Source organism: Aplidium turbinatum, chromosome 8, assembly GCF_918807975.1.
Source record: "Aplidium turbinatum chromosome 8, kaAplTurb1.1, whole genome shotgun sequence".
Classification (NCBI taxonomy): Eukaryota; Metazoa; Chordata; class Ascidiacea; order Aplousobranchia; family Polyclinidae; genus Aplidium; species Aplidium turbinatum.
Window position 1 is genome coordinate 22,278,006 of NC_137479.1, and position 27,929 is coordinate 22,305,934.

Sequence of the window (27,929 nt, forward strand, 5' to 3'; positions counted from 1 at the left end):
GATACAAGTTATAATTGCACGTAATTACACAACGATACGGTACAGGGAACATTAAATGATCAAAAGGTCAGCTTTCAATCAAGTCGCATTTGACCTTAAACCGTCTCTTTGCGTTGTCAAGATTGACCAGCTGCGGATCCGAACCTTGCCGAAACACATTTACCACTTTGGCGCCTCTGAAATAAAAGGTAAAGTAATTTAAAAGATTACCCTTCTATCAGAAGATATAACATGTACTCGGCCTTGGGATTTTAGATGAACAGCGTAAAACTTATCAAGAAAAATGAGGAATTTATCAACCACGTTGCCACATTACATCTTTGCTAAAAGAAAGGTTGCTTAACACCAATTAGGCTATTATTGATACAACTGTTGATACACTTGAGATAAAACGTTTGCAGCCGATTTATGGAGTAGAAGTAACCTTATTAGCATCTTTAGAGTTTGGACGGTTGTTAATAGTAGGCTACTTTAAACTGGAGTGCAGTTTTAAGCAATCAATGAATATCACACATGCAAAGTAAGCAATAAATTAATATAGACTAGCCCATAGAGCAAGGGGGGTATCAAATAACTCTGAGAGGCCAATGCATACTTGCAAATTATCAGAGGGGCGCAATAAGCCTACACTACACAGTACACAATAAAGGTAAAGGTGAGTCCCATACTCGATCCAATCATCGGGGTATGAGAAGGTAGCAGTACACTAAGCTACTATGATAGTATTACACCAAGCCTTCGGCACTAACGAGAGTAAGGTGGCCAGTTCCTTTCTCTCGGCCGCCTTTCCTTCAGCAACTACGCCCACCCAGTTTATTTCACCCTGGGTAGCACATAGGTGAGCGGTGGTTTTCAACAACCAGCTTAAGCCGGGAGTCGAACCAGGATTGCATGATTGGAAAGCAAGCGCCTGATCCGCCGCGCCATCCCACACAATAAAAAAGTCAATAAACAAAATAATACAGCAAGAACGTTCCATAAGGTCGTGTTTGGTTGTAATATCAGCAGTGAGCTCGATATTCAGAATCTCAGACAATTCGACAAATTTATCAGAGGCTTTTATTTGTCTTTTGGATGTGGCATATCAATTACGGTTGTTTTCTCTTAAAAACATTGGTGCTTCAAAAAGGGAAAACGCTAACCATCAATAAAGATAACTCTGCTCTCAAAACTTCTGAGAAGGTAGACCCAGCAACTAATCGAATCAGTAGCCTATACATAAATCAAGGCGGTGGGATGGCGCAACGGATAAGGAATTGACGTTCCAATTATGCAAACCTGGTTCGAGTCGCTGCTCCAGCTAGTTGTTGAAAACACCGCTCACCTCTACCTAGGGTGTAATAAATTGGGTGGGCATAATTGTTGCAGGAAAGGAGTCAGAGAGATAGGACTGGCCAGTGGCCACCCTACTCTCTTTAGTGCCGAAGGCTTGAGTACAGTGAGAAGTTTATCTTCTCATACCCGACACTTGAATTAAGCATGGACCACCTTTATTACATATAAATAACCTAATGATTATCAGAAAGAGAGAAGAAAATGGAAAATACGATTTCTCTTCATGTAGCAGAAAAAATTATACCTTGTCCAAACTTTGAGGAAGAAATCATCTTCTACAACTTCTGAATCTCTTTTGGCCAGGTTGCTTAGTATTCTGTTTCGTGGAGGCAGGATCAGTTTTAAACCTTGCTCTAACGAAAAATGGAGCGTTGGAGGATCGCTATCTGCAAGTCGAAAAATGAAAATAAATCTTGACTGAAATGAGTATTTCTTTAATGAAGATAGCCTATACCACGTCATCTTGTTGAATAGACCTACCAAATTACAACTTTATCCCCGTATTACCGAATCAAAATATAGGCCTGTTATTCTACTTGCTTCACCGACCAAATGAGTAGCAAGCTACCAAGCAACTGAAGCGAGCCTTTTATAATTATTTATAAAAAAAAAAGAACTAAAAGGTAGCTTATAAATCAAATAAAGTAGGTCAACATACGCAATAGTCCTTTGACTTTGTCATATGGACGATGGGTCAAGTCGTTTACGTAATCTGGCAGCATGCTCATGCTATCGGCTAACTTCACAGAACTCCTATTTGTGTTCATCTGTGAAAGGTGAGCTCTTGGAACCTGAAAAACCAATTATCTTAAAAAAAACACGAAATGGTCTTTGAGAATAAAATCACAATGCATGCTACTTTACTAGGACGGGAGCAATTAGTAAGGGCATGTGCAACGGACTTGATAAAAATGGCATTTTAAGTAGCCTACGCTACCGTAGCCTACGTTAAAAAAGACGGCGTTTACGTCGAAAACGAAGATAGTTGATCAATATACAGTATATTATACAGTTTTGAACAGGGCGACCATAGTTGATTATACAGTTGATTATACAGTATAGTAACTAGGTACATCAACCATTTCAATTCTTTCACAACAACACTAACTTTGGCAGCTAGTTTTTCTTTCCTGATCATGTCATCGTGTTTAATTTTACGTCGGCGCTCCTCGACTGTAGCGTAGTGCTGCCGTTTAATGGTTTGCTTTGAAACGTAGGAAAATTTTTCGTTTCGGAACCTGTCAAGTAAACTTAACTGAGGGCATAATTTTTTCACAGAGATTTTTTCTTCGAGTAATAGAAGTAGAATTTATAGACTTTTCAGTTATGTCGGTAGGCTATAGGCTACATACGTACACGGTTAAAAAGGGCTCCTGACCGCAACTTCATGCATAATGCTGTAGCTTATTTCTACTTTAGGATATTTGCAAAGAAGTCCATTTTTAACAATGATTAGCCGGTCGGAGTAATATTTTGCCCCTTTCGGCTAAGCAGACAAAGTTACAACTGAGAACGATTGTTGATACTGTAGGTAGCCTATTTTTCATTGCAAAAAAAGGTTGTGCACGGTTTTAGAAACTACAAGATAGGAATAAAAAAACTATTTTAATGTAAGCTATTTCTGCAATAAAGACCAAAATAAACAAAAAAATTGTTTTTAAAGGTGCACAACTGCATGGTACCTTGTCCAAAAATAGATTATGTTTGGAAACACTGCTAACATTCCAGAATGAAAGACTGAACGAGAATGATGTTTTTCCTGAATGGCATCTTTTGTTATTTTTTCAGCCATTTCAGAACTCATGTTTATCTGTTAAATCACCAATATTAGTCAAAGATTTTAATCTGCTTTAAAATGACATTTACCTCGACAGCGTAATTTGAAAACCATATTGTCTGGTTTCCTCGAAAAAGTATGTAGCATAAATGGCCAACAGGCTATTAGCCTACAATACAAGCGCTGTGCACTGTATGCAGCAACCAAATATAGTTGTCCCAGGGACATCTAAAGAGGGAGATATGAAAGCATGCAGCGATTTTCTTATTTTCACGACACTAGAAGAACGGTAGTTGGTATAGGCTACCGCGTCAAACATGCGGCTCTTTTAAAATTACAAAAAGTTTTGTAGTGCTGCTGATAGGCCTACAGTCAGCCACAGAAAACAGTTAGAAAATGTTATACAAAGCATATTTAAAGAATACTTGTTTGGAAACACTGTTGAAAGGTTACCAATAAGCTGTTTTGCTTAACAAAGCCATGCAGTAGGCTAGGCGTAAAGCAAATATACGGATAGTTGAATAAACAAGTAATTATAAGCATGCAGTGAATATCCAGAGCTGATGCTAATAGCGCAATGCAAGTTTATTTAGTTATTATCGGTGCCAATTGTCATTATGCGATAAAGAGCGATTAGTTACGATAAACAGAAGGCCTTCTATTGCCAGACGCAATAAAAGCCTTAGCATCATTCTTTTAGATATTCTTGAGTTGTCCGCTTGGAAGGTTGTTCTTTCTGCTTTCAAATTGCAAATAAAACTTTAAAATCAAGAAAAGATTACTTAATTTTCGTGGTGTTCCCTTAAGTAACACATTTCAGGGACAGCAGCTCTCCATTCATTTGCAGTTTATGAATGAATGAATCCACAGGCAACGGCAAGCGGACAATCCAGCATTCTGTCAATCTCCACAACCAGGCCTGCGAGGCCGTGGTTCAAAGCCTCTAAGAGCATGCAAAATTGCCAGTTTAGCCTATTAGCCTAAGCTTTAAAAGAGGCTTTTACAGTCACAAGATATAAAGATGCCCACACGCATATACTGTTCTAATATTCAAGCACTGTTAACAAACTCAACCCTTATTTTAGGAGGAACATAGGAATCCATGAAACATTTGATAATGGTATCTTTTTTTTTAGCAATAACTTCAATATCATCAGTCGAAGAACAGCCAGACTCAATCAGTGAAGTCGCGTTATCATACAAAGCGATGTATCTGAAAAAATAAACCGTGTTTCTGTGGTATGATATTGATTTCACATGGTTTTACACCATTTACAGTCATTAGTGAATGAGTCGCCTTAAAGTAGCCTATCCTACATTTCCTCAGGTTATATTGCAGACGGAAATGTTAAACCTCATAACAACCCAAATGATGCCAATTGTAACAAAAAAAATTGAAGTGAATATTTTCCTTACAAGCAAGTTTAATCCCAATTTCTAAAAAAAAAACTTGATAAAATATTAGTTTGACTGACTTCAAACAAAACTCTGTTATTTATAATAAAAAAGTTAAAGGGAAATATGTTCAGCTGCTCACCTGCTATTTTCCATCCAAAAGGCAAGATCGTTCACCAAAAAATTTAAAGCAACAGTTTTTCCATTAATATGCTTCGTCCTATGCTTGATTTCAAGGTCAGTATTTCTATGCTTGTACAAGAGAGTTTCGTACTTTTGAAACAAGATGGCTGTGCTGCTAGCATCTGATTAATGGAGTATTACATGAGAAATTTTAATTGATGAAATCGAAAATACCTTGTTGTGGCCGTCATTAACCAAACACTAGGCCTACTCAGTAGGCTAACCGTGCACCCTCCAACAGTTCCAAATATTTGGTAGCTATGCAAACCTAAAAGGCTAAAATTCAAAATGATCAAAAACGTTAAAAACTCTCAAAAGCGTTGATTAAATGGAAAAGTTAACTCAAATTTAATTAGGCTTATAGGCTACCTCTCCTTCCGACGATAGTAGAGTCAGGGCGATGTGGTAATTTGGCGAGATATGTGTAAAACTCATCATATTGCTTTACATCTTGCATGCATTTTAAGAATCTTGCTACCCGTCGCATGTATTCGCTCAAAACGGTCCACACTCTACTCTGTAACATTATAAAGTAGGATGCCAAAAATACGTTTGATACTAATAAAGAAAAGTGGTTTCAAGCAAACCAAAAGGTGATATTAAGGACAATCACACCACAACCTTAACAAAGGTTTCAAAGTGTCTACAGAGATGGATGTTCTAAACTCTAAAGTATAAGCCTTCTAATATGTTATTGCAGGTTTTGCAAAAAAAAACAGCTAGGCTATATATGTCCAAGTAAGACGCCGTTTTCTGACAAGCCACAAACGTATTAGTATGAAACCAAAACAATGCATACAGGCTACGATACAATCGTTGACTTTGATTTCCAATGCTGACATTGGCTATACACTAAGAAAGGTAACTAAACTGCTTGATCATTCAATTACAAACCAGAAAATTAATGAGTGCAATGTTTAAATTTTACAAACAGGTCATTATTTAAAAAGTTACTCTCATGAAGTCCTGACGCATTACTTGCGCTCCGATACTTAGCCTAATCTTTCTTACAAGCATCCAGATCTATTTTATTAAAACAAGCTGATGAAGAAAATTAAATGACAAGGGATCAAACTTAAGAAGCATCTCTTCTCTGTCTTGATTTTCACTGCGCAGCAAAGGTACTGTCCATCAATCAAGGTCAAGCGCAATTTTGCATTGCTCATAATGTGCGCTTCGATTTTCGAGAAATCGTTTGAACAATACTAATGTAACTCACATATATGTAAATCGATTTTAAATAAAAAGGACCTTACAGTTTTAAAAGCGTGGACATCAAATTTCTTTTCTACAATTGGTTCTTCTTCTTCCTCTATAAAAGGTTCGGAAAATGTGTTGAAGTATCTTTCTGCCCTGTCCAATCATATTTGATTGTTACTTTGCGTTGACAGCAAATTATAAAACTAGCCTCCAACAAACGATCTGTCAGAACGTACTTGATAAAGATAACAATGCCCCTATTAGCCAGTCACAAATTCATTAAGCTAATTCCATATTTGAACGTGCATAGCCTGTCACTAAATAAGAAAGCCTTACAAAAGCCTAATTCAAAATATCAATTCTTGACAACACCTTTTCAGTTTAGATAACGTTTCATCACCTCGAACATAAGAAATTAAAGCAATTTATGCTTGTAGCCTACAAGTACACATAAATCATGGCCACAAATGATCGCTTGATGAAAACTAAAACCTAAATCACATCAAATTTATTTGTGAAAATACTGTAGGCCTATTGCCAAAACTTTTGTGTAACATCTCTGCAACTTATCAACCGATGAAAATGTACCAGGAAGCTGAGACAGCAGTGAAAATGGGATATATATGCAAATATTTGGTGGACAAGAGATGTTCAGGCATTCGTGGAAAATTGATGAGTGGGATGCGTTTTGAATGTAGAGGATGTGAGGGTATTGTACAGCCACTTGAACGTATGAGAGGCATGTGAAATTGGGATGTGATGAATTAGAAGTGTTACCGAGTTCCGTTATCTTGGAGATTTGTTGGTAGTAGATAATTGTACCAGCAAAGCAGTGACGGCAAGGATATGTGGGGGTTGGAAAAAGTAAGAATTGTCAGGCACACTTTGCGACAGAATGCTTTCTCGCGGTTAAAAAGAAGGTTATACATTACAAAGCATGTGTAAGAAACGTGATGTGTTATGGAAGTGAATGCTGGGCGATGAAGAAAACAGATATTAGGCGAATGCAAATGACAGATATGAGGATAGTTCGTATGATGTGTCCGCCCGTTCGTATGATGTTGTCCGCCTCGGTAGCTCAGTGGTTATGCGCCCGGCTCAAAATCACGCGGCGCTGGTTCGACTCACGGGGTGTCAGTGTGCAGTGTGCACTTAAGCAACGCATTTCAGGACTGCTCTCCATTCAGCGGCACTTAATGAATGGAATAATTCCCGAGCAACAACACTTAAACAATCGGAGAACTTTCACTCTGCTAATCTCGGAAACCGGCCTTGCGTCAAGAGCCTCTACAAGCATGCGAAACTACCAGGAATAACCAATCAAGGCGTTGTCAGTCCGAGGATAAAGATTCAAAACCAAACCAATATATGGCAAGACATTTCTAGACAAAGTTAAAAATGATGTCTTAGACTGATGTTGAGGATATTGAAGCTTACTTGCGTGGTCATTGTCTGATGGGTGGAAATTTTGAACGAATAGATGAGAACAATTTGACAAAGCGAATTTGGAATAAAGTAGTGACAGGAAAAATAACAAAAGCAAAACCAAAGAAAATGTAGAGACAACAGGTCGACCGCAATGTTTCGGGATGAAGACCAAGTTTTTTTGAAGCAAAATGGATGATGATTATCAAGCAATAATTTCATACCACACGCCATGACGTACCAATTTTTCTCCATGTTTTTGAAAACGTCAAGGGATATTTGAACCAGCATAGAAGTTGTCACGGTATCTGCAGTTGTTAGTTCCTTTATAACATCGGATTGGCACTGCAGCATGATACCTGTAGGACCAGGCACAGTCAGAATAGCTATGACAATAAACAGCCTAAAATAAAACATAGATTAAAAAACAACGTAATTAAATATAAACAGAATCTTTCAGTTTACATTACCTCCTCCAGCCACCCTGCTGAAGAATTTCTTCAAGATTTGTTGAGCTTTCTTTTGTCGTGCCATTGGATTTTCAGTCCGTTTTAAAAGTTCAACACTTTTCCAGAATAGCAAGGGGGCTTCCGAGTTGTGCATTTTCATGTATCTCTTAAAGAACTCATAATGTAGAGGGTCCCTCAAAACATTGTCTAGACATCTACATAATAAAATTTTGATAGCGAAGTTACTTTGTTGTATCATGAGCGCACAAAAAAGCAATCAACCACACGGCTTTATTTATAAGAAAAAGAACTGCAAGCGTTTTGGCTCACATCAATCGTTCTTTGGAAGTTTGAAAGAATAATTTACATTCCACTAAATAGTAGCCAAAGGAGTATTGAAAAGAAATACTTCTCAAAATACTGTAATAGAAAGTTTATAAAGTCATATCAACCCGAAAAATGAAACACAAGCCTATTGTACATTTCACTGCATTGAAGAGATGCCTAAAATCGAAACAGTTATTCTCTGTCTGCAGTTAACAATAATATTGCTTTATTAGGTATACAGTAGGTAGGCTTTAGGGTAGGCTAGAGGTGGGATATTTTCTTTCAAATTATAAAAAAAAAAAGGATTTTAAAGTGATGTAATTTTCACTTTGTGTGGAGCTGCATGTGCATGAGAGGTTGCTGATCTTATTGTTTTCCTTTACAAAGTCATCTTGTATCTTTTGCGAATCTTTCTCTGATCATGGGCCAATCCGAAAGATGCTTGCATAAAGGCTATGCAACTCCTTGCACAGGTGCCTGCAGTTATCATGCCTTCTTAATTACCACTCGCTCATTTTGTCGTGTACTCCGCGAGGCAGAACGGTAGCCTACTCTGTTTTATTCATGTCATTTCATTCTAGCACAGGCTAGCGAACAACAGCTAGCACAACTAGCGAACAAAATCGAAAAGTTTCAAAATATTGGGTTATCATATCACCGAAAAAATTCTTTTGAATTTTTGAAATAAAATGCCAGAATGGTTCAACTATTGGTTGAAAGTGCAACTTATCTGCATTTGAATTAAATTTATGGGTTTTCTTAAATTGTATTCATTACAATATAGGTTACTTTGGCCTTTCTGGTGGTCTTTGTAGAACAACTCCATGTTTTTTCACCGGACGAAGATACAATGGTTGACCTTCTAGCTTTTGCTGAGTTCTCATTCGTAAGACGCTGATGACAAAACAAAGTCAGTTGTTCATAGGGGTTGAAAATTATGTGCAATCTTCATAAGTGTAGTCTGCAGCGAAAATCTTTATAGTTGCTTCAAATTTACTAGACAACGTTTCGAAATAAATTGAGTTTTGTCGTTAAAAACAAGTAGTAAGTAAATGTTAGTTTCGACTTGTAAATGTAGTGACGCTAAGTGGTGACGCTAGATTGGGAGCACAATTTTCTGCCGATTTGAGCAGGCGGTTGATTTAAACCAGGAAGTGACAAAGTGTAGTTCGGCTAGATTGTGAGCACATTTTTCGGCCGATTTGAGCGGGCGGTTGATTTGAATCAGGAAGTTTTTATGTGATAGTTTGGAAAACATGGAGAAACAAATCTCACCAATCTATGTGCCACAACCGTATGATTATAAACCATTCTATGAGGCTGAACAAGGCTTAGCTAAAGAATCAAAACTTAAACGTGCTACAGCAAAAGTTGTTGACATCGCCAGGACTTTCAATGTGAAGCATGAAATTGGATTTAATCCTCACTTAAGACGAGCTTCATTATCTGTTCGCGTCGGAAGAAAAGCGTTTCATCCTGAACAACTTTGCAAAGTCGCGAAAAAGCTAATTGTGAAACAACCGTTTTTTGCTTTTCCCTCCACGAAAAACGTCTTACAGATTTTATACTGGAGCAAAGAAGAAGATTCAAATTCTTATCCTCATAGCCAACACATCCAGCGTATGAAAGAGGAGCTCCTACCTCAACAAATTGATTTGAATTTTACCAGTGGGAAATTTTACGCGCCAGCTGCCTATCTCTCTTATATTATCGAAGGTAAAGTGAATGTGAAGGTTTATCATGAAGCGTATCCCTTGCCAACTCCAGAAGACCAACACCAACTACAAGAAATTTTGAAATATTTAAAAGTCCTAAAGGATCAATCACCAAACACTTTTCGACCTCAAAAACGTATTAAATTAGATTCTATTCTGTGATTGTTTTGTATGATTTGTCAATAAAATATGATTGAAACTACACTATATCTTGTTTCTTTTGTTTATTGATATAATAAAAAACAATATAACAAAGGTGTTGTTCTGAATTTTGGAGCGTTAATAAATCGTGTAAATAAATATTATACCGTCGGTGTTGTTTTCTGTATTATCGAAATATACCACACACAAATTGTAAACAGTTTGTTTTATTGGACTGCACGAGCAAAGAAATTGTAAGCGGAGTTACACAGCAATTAAATCACAGCAAATTATCAAAATTAATACACAGCAATATCCTTCATATTTGATTTTCGTTTGGTAAGTAGGTATCATCTTGCAGGTATTTCTTTTGAAGAGATTTTTTTTGTTAGATTATTAAAATATCAATACTGTTGGATCTTGACTTTTCTTGTTCAACCAAAATAAAAATACCAATCTCACAAAATAACCAATGTAGTGTTGTTGATTTAAACTGCAGATCTTTTGGTTCTAGGCATATAGAACATCACGATTTGAAATATCAACGCAAAATATATAAAAATCATGGACACAGTAATATTGCCAGCATTAACATACAGAGCAGAAACATGGTCATTCACAAAACAAAAAAGAAAACTGGCAGCGCGCAAAGGAACATGGAAAGAATAATATTAAACATAAATAGAAAAGACAAGATTAGAAATGAAGTCATCAGAAACAAAACTTGTATCAAAGATGTTATAGAAACAGCAACAAACCTAAAGTGGCAATGGGCGGGACATGTAGCAAGAATGACAGACAACAGATGAACCAAGATAACCACAGAATGGACACTAAGATACTGTATGCGTATGGACTTAAAAATTATAGATCGGTTAATATGTAGGATTTAATTAAGATAATTTCATAAAAGTTTTGTTAACTTTTTATCGGTTTGGTTGTAGCCATGTTTTTTTTTTCATAAAGCTGTTTATTGTAAAGCGAATGATGGTTATAATTATTATAATCTATGACTTGTCCAAAAAGCTTAATAAATACTACATTTAATCATCTTGAACAGCAATAAATACTGCATTTTAATCATTTTTTCGGTTTATGTTGGTTTCGGTAAACCTTTATTTTACCAGGTCTCCGTTTCGCTGTAACAGTGGTTTCAGCTAAAACTTTAGTGACGTTTGATAAATGTAACTAATCTGGAATAATGACGTAGGCCTAACCTTAGGCTTATCATGTAGGAATAACATTTACGATTTTGTTTTATGATTCTTATTACAACTAAACCATTCTATGATAATAACATGACGATACAACTCAACACACAAGCACTAAATTAAGACAAAGAACCTCCTGCTTTGTTATTGTTCAGTTAGATCTGTGTAGCTTATCGTGTTTATCATTTTGCTAAGCATTTGTTTGATAAAGATCATTGCAACAGTGGTTTTAGGGAATCATTGATAGTAATTTGGATAAGTATAACTTACCTGGAAATTAAATTTTGGTTGTATGATGTCATTTAAAGATTGTAAGAATAACAACGTTTTCAAAACAACATTACTTTAAGTTTGTTATTGTTTGTTTGTACGAATAAATTTAACAGTTTTTACAGTATCCAACAGTATTGATATTTCAATAATCTAACAAAAAAAATCTCTTCAAAAGAAATACCTGCAAGATGATACCTACTTACCAAACGAAAATCAAATATGAAGGATATTGCTGTGTATTAATTTTGATAATTTGCTGTGATTTAATTGCTGTGTAACTCCGCTTACAATTTCTTTGCTCGTGCAGTCCAATAAAACAAACTGTTTACAATTTGTGTGTGGTATATTTCGATAATACAGAAAACAACACCGACGGTATAATATTTATTTACACGATTTATTAACGCTCCAAAATTCAGAACAACACCTTTGTTATATTGTTTTTTATTATATCAATAAACAAAAGAAACAAGATATAGTGTAGTTTCAATCATATTTTATTGACAAATCATACAAAACAATCACAGAATAGAATCTAATTTAATACGTTTTTGAGGTCGAAAAGTGTTTGGTGATTGATCCTTTAGGACTTTTAAATATTTCAAAATTTCTTGTAGTTGGTGTTGGTCTTCTGGAGTTGGCAAGGGATACGCTTCATGATAAACCTTCACATTCACTTTACCTTCGATAATATAAGAGAGATAGGCAGCTGGCGCGTAAACTTTCCCACTGGTAAAATTCAAATCAATTTGTTGAGGTAGGAGCTCCTCTTTCATACGCTGGATGTGTTGGCTATGAGGATAAGAATTTGAATCTTCTTCTTTGCTCCAGTATAAAATTTGTAAGATGTTTTTCGTGGAGGGAAAAGCAAAAAACGGTTGTTTCACAATTAGCTTTTTCGCGACTTTGCAAAGTTGTTCAGGATGAAACGCTTTTCTTCCGACGCGAACAGATAATGAAGCTCGTCTTAAGTGAGGATTAAATCCAATTTCATGCTTCACATTGAAAGTCCTGGCGATGTCAACAACTTTTGCTGTAGCACGTTTAAGTTTTGATTCTTTAGCTAAGCCTTGTTCAGCCTCATAGAATGGTTTATAATCATACGGTTGTGGCACATAGATTGGTGAGATTTGTTTCTCCATGTTTTCCAAACTATCACATAAAAACTTCCTGATTCAAATCAACCGCCCGCTCAAATCGGCCGAAAAATGTGCTCACAATCTAGCCGAACTACACTTTGTCACTTCCTGGTTCAAATCAACCGCCTGCTCAAATCGGCAGAAAATTGTGCTCCCAATCTAGCGTCACTACATTTACAAGTCGAAACTAACATTTACTTACTACTAAAACAGAACCGATTGTGTTCATTTCTTGCACAACGCAGCGAAGATAAGTCGGGTAATCATATGATGACATCGCAAATTTGATACAAAATGAAGTTAGCCCTGTCGCTATAAGACCTTAGCAGTTGTAGAACAATAAATAAAGCCATGGCATTATTATTTGTGATACATGGGAGTAACATAGAGCATCATCATAAGAGAAAACACTATCAGTACAAGCAGGCCTTAGTTGCAACCTAAGTTTTATCTAAAACGTTTAATAAAGCAGAATTTTTTAAGCTTTCGTAACTACAGGTAACACAACATTTATCATATACAGGCAGGCCTACTGCATTTAGAAATTTTCAGGCTATGCGTTTGAGTACAGACAACACAATGATCAAAAATAGCTACTTACACGCATTGCTTATAGTCAATTCCACGACGGGGATATTCAACGGCGCTTCGTTTGGCAATTTCTTTAGGCTCCAACGGTGGAACTAAATAACACAAATCAACTTTGATACCTGAAACATGCGCATTCAAGCAACAATTTAAGAAAAGATTACCACAACTCAACTAGAAAATATGACCCTATTGTAATAAAAAGCTTATGAACTTTTAAAACTTAGTTCACCAAAAAACATTCTTTATTCAACCACGGCGTTTGAAATGAATGGCTTCGCTATCGTATCGGGCTCGGTGTTGCTGACCTGGGGATCCTTATTTATCGCATTTTTACTGCGAACAAAAGTAGTCTACCTTCAAAATGTCATCACACAGTGTAGAAAATGTTTCTTGTTTGTGCCTTAAAGTTACAAAGCAGCCTATGGTCAGTACCTTTCTTTGAGACGTGTGATGTCACAATATGGAATGATGATTATAACAATATTTAGTATTATTGATTCAATTATAGTAACGTCACAAATACCTCAAGGAGAGAAAGGTAAATTTTATATTTCCCTTCTGACTACGCTACGGGCGCAGTGTAGTATGCTCTATATTTTGTAAGTTATTATATACGTTGCTGGGGCATGATAGCAGGCACTTACTTACGTCTCGCGTATATTTTTGGTTTCGGCGGAGGAATTCCTTCTTCTTCGTCGCTGCTTTCTTCACCAACAAATTCCAAAACTTTGTCATCTCTTTGGATATTTATTCCCATGGAATTCATGAAAAGCCAATGTGCTCTGGCAACTCTGTACCTCATGGAACCTCCCCCGTTCGGTGTCAAAGTACCAAGATTCCCAACCTTTACCAGCTCATGAAACTACGCGTACTTGGTTATAAAGTGAAAACTTTGTAAATGACTTTCGTGGCAAACGTTCCAGTACATTTTCATTTCAATACAGGACATATATGGGCTAATGTGATCTTGTCAAACTTCCTCAAGACAATAAGAAGCTCTAGTCTATATTGTAGCCTACTGTAGCTTGACGGTAATAAACTGGAGGCTTTGTGCGCGGTCAGTAGCCAACTTTTAAATTATGGTAGGCTACTTCAAAGCTTAACACATTTTATTTTTTTAATTCTTCGCTGTTTCGAAGTGAAGTGGAGTCTCAGGCCAAGATATTTTCACTTTAAGAGCTGATGTGCTTTTAGCTTTGTTTAGCTTGGGCTACTTTAGTCAGAATTACTACTCGTAGAAAACGGACAAAACTAAGTTTTACAATAGCCTTGAATGTGTTTTCAGATTTACAGAGTTCGTCAAGGTAAAATTCTCAAGATAAATTAGTATTTTATAACAAATTCATGTCATACAAACTAGGCTAATACAGTACGGTAGTCCCCGCCTATTAAGCCAAATTTGGTCCTGTCCGGAATCACTCACAATTATTTCTGTAGTAAAAAAATCCGCTTAATAATCCCAAAACCCCTTTTATTAAGTCAAATTTTTATTACATTTGGTTGAATTTGTATAAATAGGCGTCACAATTTACTATTTTTTGTCTTGCTTTCGACGATTTCATACTTTATTACGCTGCTAACAGTTCTTAATTCCACTGTTTCTTAATTCAACAATTTTCCGGAAGAACCGATCGTTGTGTACAGTTGTTAACAGATTTAACAACTTTTAGCCATAGTTCAGTCGGCCACAGTCAATTATGCGTATACGAGTGGCAGAAATTCGTCTCCCGCTCAATAGGCCCACTCACTTAATAAGCCCAAAATCTTCTGGTTTCGAGGTGGGATTAATAAGCGGGGACAAGTATATGAACAAATTCCTAATGGTTCAGCTTTATTATAAATCGCTCTAGCAGTGCAGATCTTGGTGGCTGTTAAGACCACTATACATTATACAACCTACTACCGGTAATGCTGTTGGACAGCACCTTATCATAAAAATATTCTGGTGTTTTGGCCAGCAATGGTTTGTGAAGAATCGGCTTGGCTCGGATTTCAGCAAGAGAATTGGGATAGGAGTATCTTGTTGGAAATGTACTTTTTTCCGTGGTCATCTGACAATTTAAAAAGAACTTTGGAGTGTTGAAGTCTACCATAACAAGTACAACGAATGGGCTATCAAAGACTTGAACCGAAATTAACATATGGCCTACAATGAAAAATGATGGCATCAAGTTTAATTGTTTAAAAAGAAAATTCTTTTTAAGTAAAGTTAGTGATGCTACATCTGCCGAACTGCCAAAAAATACAGTATAAGTAGCCTAATAGGATACGGTAGGCCTACTGCAGTAGCTAGGTTGAGCTAATGGTCTTACGACAGAAACGCGAAAGTTTTTCTGCTCTTCAATTGCAAATTGTGTCCACTCCGGTCCTAGTATCTGTAAGGTCAAAATTGCAAAACTGAACAACGACTGAACAAAAATGCTTAAAAACCATTTAAAAGAAAGTATTATTTGAAGCAATAGCAGCTACGTACTTTTACATCAAGCATTGTTGACACCTGTTTAAAAATATTCCTTCCTGTTTCTAAAATTTACAATTTTTTTTTCACTGCAGCCATCATACTTTAAAGTGTGATGGCTGTAGTGAAAAAAAAAAGATTTGATACAGGAAAACGGACCCCATTTCCAAACTCAGCGACCCCAATTTACCCTAAAAACAATCTTTTTGTTTATGCACCAGAAAGTTGGTTTCGAATTGTTGACCTGTGTAATCAGTCTTGCTAAAAAAGTGAAAAATGCATAGGCAACTGTATTTTTAATCCTATTTGGTTAACTGACAAACTTAAACAAGATAGCAAAAATATGACGGCCAAATAGATAACCTTTATTCGGATAGTCCAACCCTAATCAGAAGTGGGCGAAGTTTTAAAGTTTAATACGCGGCAATTTAGATTAAAAACTATAAGTTTTGGGTATTTTCCTACTTCTATCTGCCAGTGCTTTCGTGGGTGCTTGCAATTTTTGTATCATAATTGTCTAGCGACCTAGATTACTCAGCGAAACGGGCCTGAGCTGGTCCGCGGGTACAAATTTTCCCATGTCTGCACTCTGCAATTCCCGTACAAAAAATAGCACTCCCAAAATACGACAGTGAGTACATGAGCTGCGGTAAGCGACGAGCAGTCCTTTTGATCTTTGGCGCTATGAACAGTGAGCTACCAAGTTAAATGCAAATGGGTGTCGGCCACCGCTACTTACGGTTAATTGTTTGAAATACGTTACGGTAAGATACCTGCTTTTCCAGTTGCGTTTGCAATGTCTCCAGCAGTTGTGGAAAAATACAATCAGTTTGAATGGTTACTCCAAGCAAACAATGAAATGGCGATGATGGTTTAGTTGAAAATGAAGACAGAAATGTGTTGAACTAAAACAGCAAATAAAGCCTTAAAACCAGCACACTAAAACATCTTAACACTTAAATCTTACACTAAACAGTTTTTTCAACTTTGAAACAACGTAACGTGTGGGGCAAAAACCACAAAAAAACAAAACAATGATTGGCATACTAGAGAATAAGAGATGAATAAATTAGAAGGAAAAATGTAGTAAGGATGGTAGGTGCTAAATAGTGGGGAAGAAAATCTTTACTCAGAAAGTCGTGGATTTGAAGGCGTATGAAAGAAATTTCAAAGTCCAAAAAGCGCAAAAAAAAACATGTAAACTATGAGATTGATAAGATCGAACTGAAAGAGAAAGAGAACAGGTGTGATCGACAGAATGAAGGGAAGAGAAAGATTAGAGAATGGCTGCATAAAAAAAGTCGATCACTTTTCGTAGTGGGAACAAAACCGAAATGGGATGATGATGAGTTTGAACGTAAACTTTATAAAACTCGTTTTTGGCTGGCCACATAACTTACCTTACTTTTGAGCTCATGTGAAGACATAGAACAATAGTGAGTCCTCAGTGTCTCCACTTCTCTCCAAACATCGTAAGCCGTTGTTGGTGCTATTTGCTCATAGGTTATATAGTCGCCTTCTGCCTTTGTTCGCATGTCAAAGTTCACAAGTTTATTCTCTTTTGATAGAAAGTCTCGAAAGGGATAGCTTGCTAGTTTATCTGAGGCTAAAACATCCCTCAATTTTAGATAAGCTTGAGCCAGTTGTTGGCAAATAACATCTGGGGCGAGTGTTTCTTTTGAGTTGCTTTGAGTATGACTCGACTTGTCCCAAGTTGAATCAAAACTTGAAGATGATGACGTAACACTTTCATCAGTGGAAGAACTTCCCGTACTGCTTGATGTTTCTTCGCTGGAACTAAATTCTGGGTTTCGCTCGTTAGTAAATCATGCTATAACTAACCCTGGCAGCACTCCAGTAAATCAATTTTAAATTATTCACCTAACCCTTGCAAGCGTTATGTCCTGGTTCCAGCCTTGCTTGAAACATAGAGTGCATGAAACGCTTTTTACTGACATGTTAAAATAACAGTGTAAAATATTTTATGCTGACCCCACACATTTTAAAATGTAGCCTATTAGTTCTCAACAGTAGGCAATATTTAGGTTATTCAAATTGCTATTGTTCTAATTGCATACACTATTGTCTAGCAAATGTAGGTTAATTTCGTAAAATGTATGTCGCCATGGTTAATTTATGCTGTGCAGTAGTTTCCATAGCTCTTGACGATTAGTTTCCAAAACTACTGAGTGCAACATTATAAGTGCAATAAAATAACAGCTGATGTCTGTTGCCTTCTATTTCAGTTAGTGGGACTTAGGAAATTCGATCAATTAATATACAAAGATGCGTGGTATAGGCTTCGGATGCAATTAAAGTGACTGAGTATACAGTAGGTTATAATAAAGCAAATGAAACCAGCAAGGTTCATTCAAATGTGTAAATAATTTATTTTAATTCGAGCTTTCGCTGCTGTGAAGGCGTCTTTTTCAATATCTTATTCAAATAAAATTTAATAAGTTTTATCTGAATAAGATAGCCTACTGAGAAAGCTACCTTTACAATAGGGAAAACTGTAAGAAGCAGCAAGTTACTTATAGTCAAGTTGATTTTACTCATTCAAGCAACAGTGCATGTTTGCATGACCTGCGGCATTTTAGAATTATCTTGTTAAGAGTTTAAAAATTATACAACTTTCATACCAAACCAGGTCAGTTAGTAGGCTAATTGTTACGAATACCTTTAGATAGCCTACACTTGTTTAAAATACTAAGTAAATAATCAATACTAAATGAAATAAAATATTAAATGAAAGATACGCAATTATTGATTGTATGCAGAATACCAGAAGACGATGAACTATCCGAGTTAGAAATGTGAGAATGAACCCGGCAACTTGTTTTGGAAGTTAGCTTGTCTTCCTCAAACGATACCTGATATATTAGAAGCTATGCTTAAAAATTAGTCCATTAAAAACAACAACAAAATGTCCAAGCTCTGTGTGATGGTAATGAAATGGTGCATCTCTGTTTCTAGTTACGCTCTTAACGTTAAGGTGGTAAAAAACAGTATTAAGGTGGTAAATATAAACAGTATTAAGGTGGTAAAAAACAGTAAAACTTCTCAGTATTCAGTATATCGACTGTCAGAAACTTTAATAAAAAGAAAAACTACCTCATGTTTTTTTGTTGTCTCTATGATAGCGGAAAGAGACTTTCTGGGAGACTTCTTTGGTGCACTTAAGGTATCACTTTTACTTTTTCTCGGAGGAATTGGATGAGAATACCGATGTTGCTTAATGCTAGGAAGGGAATCAATGCTGGATAATGTTTTAGTAACAGACGATTGTTCTTTTATTACTTTTTTTTTTTGCTGATAACTGTGAGTTTTTTCTTTCCTTTTTGAAGTTTTATTGCTTTCCTCAATTAAACTGAGATGCTTTTTTAATCGTTTAAGTTTTTTTTTATGCAAGGAAGAAGATTGACTCTCCTCGTTGGAGGATCTTGACGAAGAAGAAGAGGAACCTGTTCTTTTTACGACAAATTTCTTTCCAGGATAGAGCACATACTCCTCTTCCGTATTTTCCATTACAGGTATATGTTGTTTAATTTTTCCTTTCTTCGATCTAGAAATAAAAATACAGATAAAAGTTTAAATTGTAATTTTTAATGTTTTTCACCTGATTTAACTCGTCGTCGTCGTCGTCGTCGTCTGAGCCTCTGGGGCCACGATGTTCCCGGACTACACTGGAAGGCTGCTAGAGAGCAGCCAGTCTTTAGTTTCATCATCCATGACGCGCAGACCTTCCACTCCGTTAGGTGGCTTGAAGATGGTACAGTCATTGATGATGTGGTCTGCGGTCTGTTCCTCGGCACCACATTCACAGGAGGAGAAAGAAGCCATTCCCCATTGGTGCATGGTTGAGCAGAAAAGCCGACGCCCGTACGGAGACGGTTGAGGCGCACCCATGCCTGTCTCTGTAGTGTCAGGCCGATGGGGCGTGTGTCGGCGTCGGAGATAAATGAATGGAGTCTGGTGGTGCTTGACCTCCATTCTGAATTCCATTTATGGTCCGCCCAAGTAGCCGCAGAGATGTCTTATTCATCAGCTTCGTTGATCAGAAGCCGAGCGGCTGGCACGAATGGGTGTCTTGATTTCAGTCGGCGGGGGTGCCCGTTTGGGAAGGCAGAGATCTTGTGGTGGAGAAGATGGTTAGGCTCCAGTGCCCGTCGACCGAGGGACAGAGTGGCTCCTTCGCGACGAAGCTCAGCAGGTTGGATTCCAGCGAGAATGGGGAGATTGTCCAATGGTGTGGGACGCAGGCATCCGGTCACTGTGCGCAGGGCGCTGTTTATGGCAGTGTCGATGTTGTGGCAGTGAGCACTGCGGCACCAGACAGGTGCACAGTACTCTGCAGAAGAGTAGACAAGGGCTAAGGCTGCTATTCGCAAAGTGTCAGCCCTCGCCCCCCAGCTAGAGCCTGCCAGGCGCTTCACCTGATTTAACTCATAGAGCACATATGACCAGCTTAATCGTTTAGTGTCTTCACACTTGTTTGTTTGAACTTCTGAAGCCGAGAGTCTATCCTTTTACCATGGATGTTTAATGATGTTCCCGGAGTATTCTTCACGCATATTCTCCCTTCAGTCCAACCTTCGTTATCGTCGATCTCGTCTGCGTCATTCTTTAATGTCAATGCATTTCGAAGAAAACTTTTCTTTTCCGTGCTTGTTCATGCTCATATACCATCTTACTCGATTTTTGGTCTTTGCAAGTTGGTCTAGTCTTTCTCATCTCTAGCATATTCATCAATTCTTCAGTCATTTTCTCGTTTGTCGTTTTTACCCCACACATTGCTCTCACCATTGCCCTTTCCGTTCTTCTCAGAATTGCCAGTTCACTCTCTCTCAGTATCGATGTCTCGCTCCGGTACCATATTACAGGCCGCACACAACTACGATAGGCTATTCCCTTCAAAATGCAAATTCTTGTTTACTACAACTAACTTTTGTTGTACTTACTTAATTTCCAGTACGGGAGCGTAATCGTAATCTTTCCCAAAAATGTGATCGTGGATAAATTCAATGTTTTCCGACCCAAGAAGTTCTGAAGACATCAGGTTGTTATAAACTCCAGGCGATTGGTTGTCTTCGTCGTGCCAGATTTCTCTGCACAACATAAACAACTTTTTTACTTCACTTTGAACCCAACAATTGCATAAGTTACGTTAGACTTGTGGAATCCTTGGTCTGACGACAACCACGCTGAACATTGAGTACAAGCATCTTCGCATAAGTTTGCTTTGCTGTTATATCAAACCACATATCCCTCGCTATAAAATACAGTGTCGAGAAATAAAAAAACAGATCTATTTACTAGTTTTTAGAAAAACATTATTCTTTGTTTCTAGTAAACGCGGTTTCTTAAGAATTCAAATACATATTAATTTTCTTTTTCTAATAGAATTCCAAGTAGCCTAATGCTGAATTACAGTAAATATTTACAGTAGAGATTTGGCAAAGACAGTGAAGATAATTTAAGTCCATGTTGCCCATCGTTATGCATAAAAATGTCTACAAAAGTTAGTTAGATTATTGTTTTCCTGTGGTAAGTTTAATTGGTTCAACAAAAGACGTGCTGCTTTACAACTTCCAAATAGCAAGAGCCAGCGACCAACGTAGGCCTATGTGTAGTTTTTGTGCAGTTTAATAATGAAAAATCAAACATCGCCTAAAGGTAATGCTTTTAATGCTTTTAATTTTGAAACTAAAATATGACTTTAATGTATCTAGGCGTACTCTTTATGCTCTTCTGTGACTAAAATATTTTCCTCATCGTCATCTTCAAAAACAACATATTCTTTATTCTTCTGCGCTCTTCTTGCTGCCGCATTAATTTCAGCCTCTGGGTCTTGAATAACTCGAGCAAATGGACTTTTACTCAAAGCTTTCAGTATCATTTCTTCTCTAAGATCAGAAGAGTTCAAGATGTCTACCTGAAGTTAAAGAAATTGAAAGAGCAGTTGATTTTAACTTTCAATTATTTTTAAAATACAGTGTATAGGCTTGATACTGTGCGATTTAAGCAATTCTTTAAGCGTTTTACCAAGAAAATTTGTCGGTCATTAATAATAAGTTGGATATTTGTTGCAGATAGGCCAGGCCTATAATTTATGACTGTGTCTGTCTGTTAGGGTTTAAGATCTTTTCCCACAATGGATAGCAATTTCTGTTTCTTCCATTTGTAACCAGGAATACCAAAGGCTATCCCTTAACAGAAAATATCCATGTGAATTTCAGCAATTTCAAGATAAACTACAGATTTCTCTACAACTTAAGCGATTAAACATTCTGTTTTATAAATGAAGAAATGATCAAGTTAAAGTGGATTCTCATTGGACATGCGCAGCTAAAGCAGCCTGCATCAAAACTATTTAGCAGCACTTTGTTAGGCCTAGTAGGCTACGCAGTAGCCTTGATAGGGAGGATCCAGGGAGGACTTTTAGACCCGGGCCTGAGATGGTTTTGGCGGTCCGTAACCTTTCCAAGAAGCCCGGAAGCTCGAAGAAACCATCGCATTTCTTTGGATATGTTGCGTTTTTCTAAGGAAGTGTCTTGGCTTGGGGCCCAAAGATTTCATTGGTACCGGGCATAAAATATCCTCACAACGGCGCTGAGACTACGCTAGATTGAATAGTTTACTGACATTTAGCACAGTAACTTAACTTTAAAACAAAAGGTGAAAATAGTAGCCTATATAGCTTTCAAAACTTTTGAAGAACTAGTGCTTTAGTTTTCGTTATTTCACGTTCAATAAGACTTACATGTGGCAGCAGCATTTCTGTATTTTTTTTCTTCCTAACCTAGTAGGCCTACCTTGTCAAGTAAAGCCTTTTCATTCGCGCTAATTTTTTTACAAGTTACCAGATACGTTGGCAACCAGTAACAATGTAGCCTGCGTAGTATCAATGATTGTAGCTTCATAATACGATTGAGATCAAATCCATACTGGTCCAAGGCATTCCACTCTGAAATAATGTTATACGCCGCTTTTTAAATCAGTCCACTCTCTGTATGACAAGCCTAACTTTGTAGGCTGTATTGTTCTCTCGAAAAACAAGTGTTATTAACAACATATTTCCTAGAAACATAGGCTAAAGGTTTAAATTGACAAAAATCTTATAAAGAGTCACCTGGATAAGCTTTTCTTAAAATGTAATGCGGTAAACAATTGGGACTGGCACTCATCAGGTACCTTTTTTGCACTTTTCTTAGTACCTGCGCTCTCTTGTCGACGTCAATATGACGTATATGATAGGCTTCTATCCAGAAACTGGAAATCACAACATCTTAAACTTCGGCTTGGTACCAATAAATATGTAGAAAGTAAATTGCCTATTGGTCTAACATTTCGGTTAGATTACCAAAAATCTAAGGCAGACTGGTAAGAAAACTTAAAATGTTGAAGTTAGTAAGTTTTATTTGCTTTTAAAAATGAAAATAAAAAATGCAAAAAAAGTGCAGCTATAGTAAAGCTATTTTTGCCAAATATCGAACCGCCCAGATTGCTCAGTTATTTAGCGCGTGACTTTAGGAACGAAGAAGCTTCAAGATCAAGCGGCGGTGGTTCAAATCTCGGGGCCTGCGCTTGAGCAACCCATTCAAACAACTAGCCTACTCTCTATTTAGCGGCACCTAATGAAAGGAATAATTCTTCGACAACAACACTTCAACAATCAGAAAACTTCACTCTGTCAATCTCGGTAACCGGCCCTGCGTTAAAGCCTCTACAAGTATGCAAAACTATCAGGAATAACCTATCATGGGTTTGTCAGTCCGAAGATAAAGATTCAAAAACCAAACTAAAACTAATACCTGATGATCCCTTTATCTGCGGAAGCTTGGACAATGCGCCTCAAGCGGTTCATATGACCCGCTTTCACAAAATGGCGTTTTTTCAAATCATCCAGCATATAGTAGACTGTAAGAAAAAATCATTTTTTTAGTCTATCGTTACCAGAGAGCAAATCAGTCGTTTTTTAAATTGATTCGACGTTGAATCAATGTAAAAAGCGACTGATTTGCTCTCTGAGTAGTTTACGGCAACTGCTAAAGGTTACTGTGACGGTGTGACCTGGATCGCAACATTCACTTCCCAAACTGCAATGTCAACAAATAAGCAGTAAACCAAAATATTAAAGTGAAGCAGATTAGATAAATGCGTTTACCGCAACGCGTAGATAAGTAGCCGAATTGGATATTTTACAGAAGTTACATTGAATTTATTATTTACCTCACTCATTGTGGACGCATTGCCCAAGTGGTGCGTAGCCTATACATAGTTTTCACTGTGATGGTTGAAAATACATTCACAAATTTGAATAGTAACGGCAAAATGAGATTTATTAACATTAGCCTAGTAATAACCTTTATTAAATTTGCATGATACGTTTATTACCACTCACTTTTATCCATATCATTGGAACGTATGCTGTATCTCCTCATGCTGTGCTTTTTTGACTGCCTTTTTCCTATATATCTCATTTCCAAAAGAGCACGGACAAGGTGAAACTCACAAACGACCTTAGACCTGAAATATTAAAATAATTGTTAGGCTTGGTAAACCGCAATAAAAAGCGCAGACCCCAATATGCAGAAACTAAACTAATATTCAAACAAAGTATTGAATCAATGTATAGTGCCGAATGCCCGAATCAATATATCTATAGTGTTCTCATTTTTAGTGGCAAACATAAAAAAGTGGTTTAGACATACGCCTGCTGAAAGCGTTGGTCTTAACTTTAGCCAATAGCCACACAATTCTCATGAAAAAATTTAAATATTTAAAATCAGTTCTAAAAAAAAGAAGTGGTGTACCTGCAAACATCTGTCGCATTGGACCATGATACAAGAGAAGGGCACACGAACGATGCAAACCGATATGTAGGCTAAGCTAAGCTATAAATCAATAAGTGAAAATAATAAATACCAGCGACTTCTCCAGAAGCTGCAGCCTACTGTAGCTTCACGCAAAGTGAAAATTATATAACTTGAAATTGATTTAGGCTAATATTAGCCCGTCATAATATGGTAGGGTTTGTTTTGTCTAGATCTATTCAGAAAACTTTCATCTAAAATCTAAAAGTTGTTACTGAAACCGAGCAGTTTTCACAAACAACGTAATCGTTCTTGTCACTCTATTGAAAGTTCAAGTCTATCTGAAACCCTGATAAAGCATGACACGCTATGTCTTTTGGAATTGACATCAATAGAGCAACTATTCACTAAAAACTTTAACGGGATGTTTCACCCTTATGAGATTACCATACAAATTTCTTATTGAGATGGAATTTAACATATTTTAGCTAGAAAGAGTCATCCACAGGCATCACATAAAATATTTTGAAAGTCCAATCGATCTTTGTAAAAAGTAGGTGAATTAGGCTACAGAATATTTTCTTGTCAATTAATTACTTACCGCAAAAAAAATGGCAGTCTTTCTTGCATCAACCAATCCCGCACCAAGCTGCACTGCACCTTGAAACAATCTTGCATGTCTTTTAACGGTGAAGGATCAAAGGCAAATTTAATTTTTCGGTGCATGAATGCAATACGTTGACCAAAAATTGGAAGACAACAAAATTTGTTGAAGTAATCACGAAACACAGGATCATCCCGCATTTTGGAGTGAAACTGGTTTGCCGAAATTTCTTGCATTTCCATCATTGCTGCAGTTTGAAAATTGATTAGATTGTGTATAAACCAAACTTAAAACAACATAGCCTAAGTAGCCTATTTTATAGACCTACAGCCTTGTTATGGTAGATTAATTTTAAAGAGATATTTTTATGTCTTCCAGCGAGCTTTATGCAATCGACCATGGGATTTGATTAACCGAAATGTTGAGAAAGCTCATGCAAAACAGCATGCTAAGCTAGGTTAATAGGTTTAAAAATGCGAGACATTGAGTCCTATCCGCTTTGGCTTCAGCACGTCTTTTACAAATCGATAAAAGTCTTTCCACAGCAATGGCACAGCAATGGCACAGCCACAGCACTGGAAGGAATGGGTTTGTTGTACTTATAATGAACAGGAATTTTAACTTGCTATTAGGAAAGCTCAAGGACTTGCTTCTGTCTGAAAGAAAGCCCTCTGCAAATTACTTTTCGTTTCGTAGGTTACTGACGTTTCATAGATGGCGCCAACACACAAAAATTTCATCCCCAGGGTCGTGACTGGTGTTGGTGTCACTCTTGTCAGTAACAGTCGAATGATTTCTGTCTTGAGTTTTTCACGCATTGTTTTCATAAAAAATCTTCAAAAACGAGTGATTTCTTTCACTTTAAATTGGAAAGTAGTGGGTATAGCGGAAGTGCGAGTGAAAAAAAAATTAGTGCCTTTCCTCTAGCCTATTCATTAGAAGAATGTAGCGCCGCCATAGGCCTACTGCAACAAAACTGTACCGCCGCTACCAAAAAAAAAAACACACTAGTAGCGGCATTACAAAAGTAGCGCGCTACTATCCACTTGTGTTGCAAAGTGATAGGGGAAAAGAATTAAACATGGGCCATGTAAACAAAAATTGGGATAGCTCTCACATATTAACTTATTTTTTCACGAAACCCGGCTTGTTGATAAAATCAAAGAAGTGGCTAGAAAGCCAAGAACAAAAACCTTACATTTCCGGCACAAACTGCCGTTAAATTTTGATCTGGCGGTAGTCCATATTACACAGCTGCTGTGCATATGGGTTACACACTGTGTAACTTAATATAGACCACCGAATCGGTTAAAAGAAAATCATCTGTTCCTTATCTAATGTTGATTCAATTAACTATCTATAGTTCTTAAATATATAAAAATAAGTGAAAGATTTTCAAAGCAACACACCAAAAACACATCACACAGTATCTAGTAGCAGGCCTCATACGCCCATTCTTGGTCCTGGTTTTTATATTTTCATTTTTATTAAACTTTGCAATAAATATAGTCTCACTGCCAGTAGTGTAACATGGGCCAATAGCCCATAGCTACAACACAAAACCACGAGGCCCTCATTACATAACAGCACGATCTTGTGTAGGTTATTTTTTTATTTTTCAATCTAATATAAACATATCAATCACTTAAAAGCTTTCTGCTACGTTGTGTACGGATATGCTGTGAATGTTATAAGCTTTTAACCATTTTTCTACGCGCACTAGCTTTAACACTGCAGCCAGGCGCGGATCTATGGGGGGGGCCAAGGGGCCCGGGCCCCCCCAAAATTTTGTGAGAAATTATTGAATGGTTTGATATGCTTCTAAACAGCTGATATTAGTCCCACAGCGGACTTACAACCCCTTTTGGCACGCGTGTGACGTCACGATATTGAGAATGATGCTTTCAGTATCCATGTCTCTAAAACAAAGTTTGCTTAATTTTAAGCGAAACTGCATTAAAAGAGCGAGTATTGCCAATAACAAACATTCAAACATCTCAGCCAGGAATTAGCAACAAGAAAACATAGAGACTTAGCTTTATTACCGAAAAAATGCCGAAGAAAACATGATCTTATCCTTTTGCTATGCCACCGGACAGCACCATTTTACAGGAATATTTATACCCATATTTTTGTTGAAAATGCTCTCAGAATGCACCAAATTCAAAGTAATTTTTCTAAATTTTCTGGGGAAGCCCCCCAGACCCCCCCGCCGCTGGGTGTCGCCTTTGGCGAACACGCCGTCGGGCTTCGCCCGCCGACCTTCAAACCCCCCAAATTCCTGGCTACGCCAGTGGTTGTTCATATCTGTTTTTTCTTTTTCTTACTTTTTAATTCATTTTCAAATTTTCTGGCCCCCCCAAAAAAAACTCCTAGATCCGCGCCTGACTGCAGCCTAATTTATTTGGGTTCAAGCAAAAATCATAACAACTCCTTCTAAAACCCAATCATCACGCTGATGCATTCACGCAAATAAAATTTTCATCAAATTTTGCGTTTCTTTGTCACTAAGTTTTCTTTTTAGTTGTTCAGAAACCGTGACCACAAGCTTTTTCCTACATTGCGCCAAACAACGGAGGACAATATTACCAACTGACCCATATATTACCTTACTTTCCCCTATGCATAATAATTATATTTGCAAATGCTCCATTCAACATCAATCATGTATTGTTCAGAGTGTATTAAAATAAATATGTATTTGGCAACTCTAGTAACTTCTGGAATCTGGACGCAAACAAAAGTAAAATACTAGACGGTTTTACTAGAATGAAATATAAGCCTATTTTGTTATAAACTAAAAAAAAAACATTGTTACGGTACCTTCAGGTTTAAGCAACGCCTTCACATGCAGAAAAGTTGACGAATTTGGACTTTAAATTCAATGTTG

At 37.1% G+C, this 27,929-nt stretch overlaps 1 protein-coding gene across 1 annotated transcript; it reads right to left on the reverse strand.

The window, feature by feature from the left end:
- Positions 1-27,929, reverse strand: LOC145775744 (uncharacterized). Its single transcript, XM_082587105.1, has 28 exons — positions 27,863-27,929; positions 25,037-25,286; positions 24,024-24,148; positions 23,434-23,539; positions 22,752-22,891; positions 22,435-22,586; positions 21,358-21,554; positions 20,581-20,727; positions 18,734-19,184; positions 18,405-18,492; positions 17,020-17,423; positions 16,393-16,524; positions 15,474-15,536; positions 15,087-15,212; positions 13,810-14,023; positions 13,172-13,253; positions 8,881-8,985; positions 7,786-7,979; positions 7,557-7,674; positions 5,947-6,043; positions 5,060-5,207; positions 4,650-4,812; positions 4,187-4,325; positions 3,018-3,145; positions 2,444-2,573; positions 1,994-2,126; positions 1,580-1,721; positions 1-176 (listed from the first exon to the last, which is right to left on the reverse strand). Exons 2-28 carry the CDS (start codon positions 25,282-25,284, stop codon positions 68-70), a joined length of 4,281 nt encoding a protein of 1,426 aa, XP_082443231.1. The 5' UTR covers positions 25,285-25,286; positions 27,863-27,929; the 3' UTR covers positions 1-67.